A 9,462-nucleotide genomic window follows, 5' to 3' on the forward strand; every position below is an offset into this window, starting at 1 on the left:
GCGAGCACAGGTGTGGGAAAGTCAGACAATGGGCTGCTCAGAGGTCTTGGGTGGGGCGAGCACAGGGCAGAGGAACCAGTGGGATGCAGTGCACTAAGAATGATGGGAATGGATGTGGTATACATTCGGGACCGGAGAGCAGCTGGGGCAACCAGGGAGGCGTCTTGAGAGAAACAAGTGGAACTACGCCTGCACTCTGGGCAAAACAGAGACAGGTAAAAGACAGAAGCTGGTGTAGGGGCTGGTGCCCAGCCTGGAACACCAAAAGGTTCTCAATCACAGTTCGGTTATCAACTTGTTCAGTTATCAACTTGTTCAGTTATCAACTGTGGGTCCTCTACCACCACCAGTCCCCTCCCCTCAAGCCTGGGTTAGCTACAGCGGGGACAATGACAGAGAACTGTCCTTACCGAAGCCAAGGAGCCCCTGGCCAAGGAGCACCCAGCAGCCACACAAGTTCGGGGATCTGGCAAGACTTATGCCTCAATATTCCTGTAGCACACACCCTGCAAGTGCCGTACTGCGGGAGGTTTATGTAACAGCTAAAGCTCTAGCACCCGACTGCATGTGTTCAAATCCCAACTCAGCTCTAGCTCGCTCTGGGACTTTGCACAAATGACTCCATCTCTTTGTGTTTCTCTCACATTTGTAAAATCAAGACAATGCCCGGGCCTTTCTCACAAGGCTGAGCGAGTTTTGATACCTGACCATCTTTCCAGCCACACCCTCTGCCTGCTGGGCAGAGCACAAAGTTGACAGCCCACCTTGGGAGAGTCAGAGTCTTCTGCTCTGGGGACTGGGCTGGATGCGGTGGGGTCAACTAGTTAACCCCAGAATGTGCTGAGACACAGGTCCAGGGACCAGGAAGTGGCCAGTTAGTAAGGCTACCCACTTAGCAAGGACAGGAACGGAGAAAAGTGCCCCATCCCAAAGAAAAGCATGCTCCCCTTCCACAAGCACTGCCCCTCCTGCAGCTGGCAGCCTCACTGTTTCTCCGCAGCTTGGAATAGACCATGGCCCTTCCTGCTTTGGAGCCTTTGTCCATTTTGACTTCTCTGCCATCCTTCAAGTGACCTGGAACAAAGGTCACTTCCTTCACAAGTCAGCCCTTGGCCTCCAGAGTCAAACCACCACCTCACTTCCATCTCCTTCCTTCTCCAAATTGATGTTTCATAAGGTCAGGAGCCGGACACCGAGGGGACACAGGTCAGACACTGGCAGATTCCAGCAGCTGAGGGCAAGAACCCAGTACCAGACTTCCCACCCAGTGTTCCTCCTTTATTCTAGAAATCTGACTCAGTGCCTGGTCCCTGGGTGGTCTGGACGTGAGTGGTCATGCCCCCAGGGTCAGGGGAGAGGTGGCACTCAGTGTGACCAGAAAGGAAAGGGACTCTCTCACTCTTACCCAAGAGGAACCATGAACAGGGCACGTGAAGGGTGTGGGACACTCGGTCAGGCCCTGTCGTCAACTGTGAGGACTGGCAGGCTCAGATCACCCCATCCAATGGCTCCATTTCACAGATGGTTCCCTTTCCCTGAATGAGCTGCTGGAGGACTCACCTCTGAGTCCAGTCACTCTTAGAGGAAGCTGATACTAAAAATAAAACCTGCCACCCTTGTAACTAGTGACTGCTGAACCAGCTCTGCCTCCCAAAGCCGCCAGTCCCCCTCGTGTGAGAGGAGCCCCTTCCAGTGGCAGGGCTAGGCTTGCCCTGAGTGGACAGAAGTGGTCTCTGGCCCCTATCACCACAAGTGTCACACCCTCCCACAGCCATCCACAGTCAGGCAGCTAGGCTGTTCAGACCAATACCACAGCCCCCAGCATGGGCCCCGCACACGGTAGGTACCCAATGAAGACTATTACACCAACCAAGCGGTCCATGATCAGGATCCAAGCACCAAGCCCAAACCCTGACCGCTGTATGCTCTGCTTGGTGGCCTAGCACTCCAGACAAGCACCTGGAAGAATGTCCACCTTGGCAAACCATCTGCTGCTCAGGTCTCAGCGTTCCAAGTATAAAACAGGGTGACGTGGCAAGCCTGCTGAGGACCCAGAGGTGCCGAGTGTCTCACAGAATCCCGTATGTTCTGACCACTGTGCCTGTCAACTGCCATTCCCTACCGTCTGCCTCCACCACTCTCACAGGGGGGACCTTGAAGGCAGGGAGCGGGCGGGCTTCAGATGCAAGCACCGTACACCAGGTGAGGCAGCGACAAGAGTCAGAAGAGGGTAGATGGACCCCCACCTGCCCCACCCTGAAGTAATGTACCAGGCATGGGCTCGACCAGGCACCCAGCGTAGAGGCCAACAGTTCTCCTTACCCCCAGGACTGCTCAGCTGTCCCCCAGGCCTGAAGCTGGAAGGAAGCCCCCACCCATTCTGGTGCCAGCTACAGACGATCAAATTGGCAATCAGTCAGCTGCAATTAGGCTCCCAGATGCCACTGGTGTCGCACCCACGTGACTCTTACAGCCCGGCTAGGAGCTGAAGTGTGTGTTTGGGGGGGTCTACCAGGCAAGGAGGGGGCGCAGGATGCTCTGGGGCTGCTCAGGCACAGCACATCCCTGAAGGAATGATGACAAGATTAGCCCCTCAGGGTAGAGCCCCAGAGCAGGGGTGGGGCAGCTGAGCCCAGATTCCACCTCCTGATAGTGAGCTCTGTGGTGGGGATCTCATCCACCCAGAGACCTATAAACAAGGTGGTGATGCCCATCTCCCAGGGAGTCTGGAAGGCTGGGTGAGCTACTCAGAGCTGCAGAATGGGCCACCCGCTGTGAGGCACTGGCTGAGGGTGACCATCTCTGCAGGATCCACCCACTCCAAAGTTCCTTCCTATTAGCCCGCATTAGCCCGCATTAGCCAAGCCGGGGGACCAACAGAACACAATCAAGTGCCCTGGGCTAAGGGTCCATGTGGGCCATGGTTGCTCAGATCCCACAAACACCACCCTGCCCAAGACTTTGCATATAGGCAACCTGATCTTCTAGGAGTCCCAGGGCCATGGGGCCTGAGCGGTGGACAGGTCTACCTGCCTCTGTCCTGCACTACAGGGGACAGAATTCCCAGAAACTCAGCATCATAGAGGCTGGAAAATACTCTGTCTAATCTGGCCTAAATCCGGTCCACTGCAGTTGGGCATCTCAACCCAAATTCTCCTTCTCAGGACCCAGGGCTCTGTTCAGGCCATTCAGACCTGGCTCCCACACTCTGCAAGGGAATTCTGCCCTGTTTCCAGACATCAGTTTGTTCGTAAGATCAAGAGTGCAAGAAAAAAAAAAAAAAGGCCTGGGCAGTTAAAAGCAAGATGCTAATCTAACATTTGCAGGAGCGGCCATTCCCTGCTCACTCCATCACTCCACATCCTAACCCCCAAGGCCCCGCGGTAAAGAAAAAACTGAGGCTCAGAGAGGTTGGGTGAATGTACCCAGGCTACATAGCAAGAAACTGAGAATAGGAGGATTTCAGCCCTCACCAGTTGGCCCAGGGGTCTCTGCTTTCTGGTTTCAAGTTCACGTTCAGATTCAGTGGCCCCCAAAACAGACACAGCACCAAGGTCTTGGTGGGAAGTCAAGCCTCTCATAGCTCCAGCAGTGGGAATTAAAACAATTCCTCCAACTGGTATGAAAGGCCAGCATGGTGGCCCCAGCCTGAGACCCTCAGCAACCAGGTGCTAGATCGTTTGTCAGAGTCCTCCTACCCCCTATCCCACAGCTGCCCCCCCAACCCAGTCAAGGCTGCTCAGACTCCCCCCTGTAATCACCGTTTCCTGTTTGGCACTCAGACCAGGCCTGGGAGTGGGGGAGGGGAAATGGCCACCCCTCTGGCTGGGGGCCTGCTCTGGAGTGAGGGGCCGGAAGTGAAGGTTGCCCAGCCTCCCGGAATCTTAGAAGGCTGGGAGCCAAGACAAGTGCAAGGGGGCAGGCAACAAAGCTAATGTTCCCAGTACATTCTGTGGGACGGAGATCTGAAGGGTCCAAGTGGTAACCAGTCCAGGCCGTACTCTGGCTGGTGTGGGAGCCAGCAGGAGGGGATGAAGACAAGGGGCCGGCCCCCAGGCAGTGCCCAGCTTGGTCACCCTACCCCCAGACACAAAATCACAGGGCTGCATGAAGCTGGGCTGGAGTCCAGAGCCACAACCTCATGGTCCTGGCCAGACTTGGTGGTGACAACGTCACCACAGGCCCGCCCTATGCAGCCCCCTGGCGCCTCCTAGTCCACAGCCCAAGCATTGGAGAGGGCAGGTTCCTGCCCAGCTCACCAACTGCTCGTGGCCACACAGGAGCAGAGGGCCCGGCCCAGCTGCATGATCTCTGTCTCTATGCTCAGTTGCACTGCATAGGGTGGCTCTGGGTGCCCCAGAAGCTCCAGGTTTGTCAAGAAAGGACTGTGACTCCCCTCTTCTTGCCCTGGACCCTGTGAGTCCCACTTCCTTTGGGCTGACAGAGAGACAGTGAGGGTCAGAGAGCTGGCGCTCTAAGGGCAGGCTGGGGTGTGGCGCTGGGCTCCTAACAGTTTTGGGGGATAGGATATGGGGACGGATGCATGGAGGGTCGGATCAACTGTGCAGACAGGCATGGCCCAGGCTTCAGATGTACTCAAGGGGTCTGGGTCTTTAGGCCCTTATCATCCAAGATTCCAAGTGCCTCCTACCCTGTGTTCACCATGTGACCCAGCTCAAACCCCTCAAGCTGTACCCATCTTTCAAGAGCCCTCTTGACAATGTTCCTCCAGCCTGTCCCCAACAATCCTTAGAGCCAGTCACTCCTTTGCAGGTGACAGGGACCTGTCAATTGGTAGAGGAAGAGCGCTAGGCTGGATCTTTCCCCACTAGCTGCTTGTTACAGCTCACGAGACTACAAGAGAATTAAACGGGAGCCAGGATGGCATCTACGGTAAGACTGGGCACCCACCAAATGGTAGCCAAGAGGTGATGATGTGGCCCAACAAATAGGAGCCTGAGACAGGAAAATCATGAGTTCAAGTATAGCCTGGGCCTCAAATTTTTCTTTTCTTTTTTTTTTCTTTTTTTTTTTTTTTTTTTTTTTTTTTGGTGTTGTTTTTTAAGACAGGGTTTCTTTGTGTAACAGCCCTAGTTGTCCTGGAACTAACTCTTGTAGACCAGACTGGCCTCAAACTCACAGAAATCCGCCTGCCTCTGTTTCCTGAGTGCTGGGATTAATGGCCTGCACCACCACCGCCTGTCAAAAAATATTTTAATAAATACATAACTTGGGGGGTGTAAGGAGACCCCAGAGAGGTAAAGTACCTAAGCTCACGTAGCACAAGGGCATACATAGATCAGGACTCATGTCCAGGGCTGAGAGCCAGCCTGGCCCCAACTAGAAACAGCTAGTTTCTGGCTACGTGGCTCCGAGCAAGCCACCAAGTGTCTCTGTGGCTCATGTCCTCATCTGAATAGAGAGATTCTGGGTATTTCTGAGACTGTCCTGAGCACACCCTATACTCAACCACATAGCGCTCTGGGGGCAGGGCGTCAGAGCCGTGTCCAGTATTCAGCCTGAAACTGTGGCATTTACCCTGAGTCCTCATCAGCCGGGCCCCCAGCTGGCCCAGAGGGCTCTAAGTAGCAGCCCCTTCCCCAGGCAGTTTCCAGGGAGCCTTCCTTCCCTGAAGGAAGCAGGTGGTCCTGCCCACTCACCCCATCCACAGCTGCCCAGCTTTAGGAGGCTGAGCCCACCCCACCCCAGCCCCAGGGAGCAGCAGGTTTCAGGTCCAAACCAACAGTCTGGAAAATCTGATCATTTCTACAGGTGACAGAATGACAGTGTGGAGGGTTACACTGGCTGCCTGGTGTGAGCCCTGTAAGTTCAGCTCAGGAGGCCTCTTCCTCCAGGAAGTCCCACCTCCAGTGAAAGGCAGTACACTCCCGTTGAGGGGCCTGAGTCTGACACTGTCTAGTGAATGGAGGGGTCTTAGGGGCGAGAGACTTGCCCAGATCACACAGCTGCTGCCCCTGGCGCCCAGCAGCCTGGGAGTCATCAGGACTTTGGGTTTACTGGGCCTCTGAATTTTCTTCTGCTCGCTATGGTTCCTGACCTGAACAGCCCAAGGGTGCCCAGCTTGTCATTTCTATAGTGAGGGCAACAGCTCACCAGAGCAGCCAGGAAGGGCAAGAAGAAACGGTTCTTAGATGTTGGAGGCACCTTGCCTTCCCAAACACACAAGAGCAGCTCTGAAAAAGGCCTAGGCTTGTGACTCTCCGCTGTAATCTCAGCACTTAGGGGGGCGAAGTAGGAGGGTCGGAGACCAAGATCATCCCTACCTATGTGGAAAGTTTGAGGCCAGTCTGAGCTACATGAGACCTGGCTCAAAGAAAAAGAAAAAGAAGAGAGAGAGAGAGAGAGAGAGAGAGAGAGAGAGAGACCGACCCACATACACTAAGCTTCTTGTTCTATCTTATACAGGAAACTGAGGCACAGGACAGTTAAGCCACTTCCACAAAGTCACATAGCCACAAATCAGTGAAAAATCCATCCTCAAGACCAGAGTGAATGACATCTATGATCCCTCCCAGACCTGAACTTTAAAACAGCATTCTCCAAAGGCTAAAATTTCTGGTGTCCCCACACTCCACGACATCCTGAGAGTCATTTAAGCAGAGCAGTTGAAATGACTTGAGATCCTCAAGAGACACCAGTCTGTCAAGACTGAAGCCCCAGGTCAGGCCACACCCCCAATTTGCCAGCCACAACCTAGTGAAACCAACCTTCTCCTCCCTAGAATCCCTTCCCCCAGGGCCCATCCCCATGCCCCATACCCTCCCAGACTGGCGAGAAGACCCGGGATTATCCTGTTCTTCCCCTACTGAGCCAGCCACTGCCTGCCCCTTGCTATCCTCAGAGGCCCGGCCAGAGGCCATTCCTGGAACCCCCAGCTGGGCTTCTTCTGGTCTAACCTCAGACCCTTTGGCTGAGAGCACAAGTCTCCTCTGGTGTGGCATACCAACAGCCTAGCACCACCCTTTAACCCTTAGTTCCCCAAGTCAGGTAACGGAGTGGAGCCCAGCCCCTGGGAGGACAACATGCCTACAGAGAAGGCATCTCTGAGTCATACCCCTTCCACAGTCCCTGCTTTCATTCAGCCAGGCCCGCCACCTAGGCAGCCCAGCTTGACCCTCACATCTGCCTAGCTGAGGCCCTGCTATCTGTTGGGTCCCCACACTCTCCCTGGAGCCTTCCCCTTCTAGGGACAGTTGCCTCCCTGGGGCCATCTGTCCTGAGCCCTTTGCACTCACACCAAAATGCCATCAAAGAGGCCTCTGTGTCCACTCTTCCTCTGGTGAGGGCACCCTTGGTCCCTCTTTGCAGAGGGGAAACCTGAGGCTCAGAGGAGTGGCCAACTGACTTAAGATCTCACCACGAAGGGGTGGTGCTCACCGGACTTTGAAACCAGGTCTGTGATGTCAAGGATAATTTTCTATAATGCTGCCAAGAAGCAGTTCCAACCGCCAGAGTGGGCAGTGCCTTCATTTTCTCAAGTACCTCTCCCCTCACCCCTAACAGGGGAGGGGGGAAGACAAGGCACGGACCAACGGGCACTATCCTGGGGTCCTCCTCCTCAAAGCTCACAGCCTGAGAAGCCTATGATCCTCAGAGCAGTTCAGGGCCCTTCCTGCCTCTCAACAGCCTGGCCACTGTGCTTAGAGAAGGGGCGTGCCAGCCAGCCTGGGCTCTGGTGGTCATCCGAGGGGTGGGGACAGCCATTGCTCTTGGAGTCAGCCATGGTGGTAGGACCTAGAAGTCCACGCTCACACAGCCCACATCTAGACACCTGTCAACTCAGAACTCACTTGGGACCTGGGTTCCTCAGGGCAGGGATGTGACTCACCCACCTGCAGGACTCTTCCTCCAGCTCCTCTAGAGAAGCCAGGACCAAGTTCAACCCCATAGCTACTTAGGTCTCTCAAAGGGACAGTCAGGGGTCACCTGGTGCACACCTCTGCCAGCATGCACACCCGTGTCTCTTGAGGTGGGGGCTTCGCAGGCCCACATCACCACACACCTGCACACACATGCGTGAGCTTACACACACTCCCATGGGTCAAAGCACACACCCCCTCATCCGGCAGGCACACAGCCATGGCCATGGTGACACACGATGTGCACAATGGGTCACCCTCATGTGAAACGGGGTGCCGATGGCATCCACCCATATGGACAGAGCCTTCTCGTGCCCACACCCACAGGTGCCCACGCACCCTTCCTAGACGCGGACACACACAGGGTCACCCTCATTCACCTCCGCGGGTCACCTTCATCGACTCATCTCCTTCCACCCTCCCCCTCAGAAGCCCCCAAAGCCCTGTGGGCGGCTAGGGATGGGGTGGGGGCGGGGAGGAGGCCACCCGGCGTATATCGGATGCACACGCTTCCCGGCGGGGAGAGGACCCCGCGGGACCGGGACACACCCAGCGTGGAGCGCGCGGCAAGGGGACAAGCAGAGACACGCGGGGGGACACGCGGGGGACCCTCCTGGGGCCCATCACTTACCCCTGCGGCGCGGCCGGCCAGCAGCAGCAGCAGCAGCGGTGGCAGCAGCAGCCCGCGGGCCCCGGGCGCGTGAGTGGTGGTGTCCACGCGCGGCCCGTGTGCGGCCCCGCGGCGCGGCGGCCCCGGCTTCATGGCGGCCTTTGTTCGCGGCGCGGGCTGCGCGGGACCTGCGCTCGGCTCCTCGGCCGCCGGCTCCGCCTCGCTCGCTCGCTCGCTTGCTCGCTCGCGGCTCCGCGCCCACAGCGGCCGCGCCCGCAGGAAGCGTCGCCGCCGCAGCCGCCGCCGCCACCGCCGCCCCCCGCGCGGGCGGGGCGAGCAGGAGGGCGGGGCCGCGGCGACAGCAGCACGCGACACCGCCCCCAGCCTCAGTTTCCCCGAGCGCGGTGGGGCCGAGAGGCGTTGACGACCGCTCCCCCCAACTGTGGATCCGCTGAGCACGCGGTGGACCGAAGTGCCGGAGAACCTGCTCCTTCAGACAGCAGCACCCGGGGTTCCTATGCCTCCCGCAGGGTGGTGTCAGAGGACGGGCTCGACCTCAGCCTGGGGTCCCCCTTCTTTGCCCGTCTCTGTCTGAGAGACACAGACTAAAACCCCTTGGCACCCCGAGTCCAGGGATCAGGGGCTTAGGTCAACTACACTCAGGCAGCGTGGGGAGCACCAGCGCGCATCTGGCTCCACTGAAGTCACCCGTGTTTCCCATTCACAGGGACTCAGTTGCACCAAGGGACGTCCAGGGAACTAGCAATAGTAGGCATTGGTTAGGTGACACATGAACCGGCCAGGACCCTCTTGAGGTCTACGCAGTCAGCATTATCCTTCTGATGGGCACGGGTCCTTGTCCTGTACAGGCCCTTGGAAAGAAATTCAGCGCATGAAGCTCAGCACCATATAAGGCAGAGTGTGTGAAGGGTTCCCCAGAGGGAGTGAGAAGCTGGGGCGTCACAGGTATGC

General features: G+C 56.9%; 1 protein-coding gene across 1 annotated transcript in view; it reads right to left on the reverse strand.

Annotated features, from left to right (window-relative positions):
• Sdc3 (syndecan 3) overlaps positions 1-8,780 on the reverse strand; it is a 30,989-nt gene extending 22,209 nt beyond the window's left edge. Inside the window, exon 1 of the mRNA XM_050151422.1 lies at positions 8,512-8,780. Within this exon, the coding sequence (XP_050007379.1) occupies positions 8,512-8,643 (132 nt within the window). The 5' untranslated portion in view covers positions 8,644-8,780. The remainder of the gene's footprint in view (positions 1-8,511) is intronic.
• Between the last annotated feature and the right edge of the window lie 682 nt (positions 8,781-9,462).

The sequence above is a fragment of the Alexandromys fortis genome, unplaced genomic scaffold (genome assembly GCF_014885135.2).
Source record: "Alexandromys fortis isolate MF-2015 unplaced genomic scaffold, M_Fortis_MF-2015_v1.1 scaffold_26, whole genome shotgun sequence".
Taxonomy (NCBI): domain Eukaryota; kingdom Metazoa; phylum Chordata; class Mammalia; order Rodentia; family Cricetidae; genus Alexandromys; species Alexandromys fortis.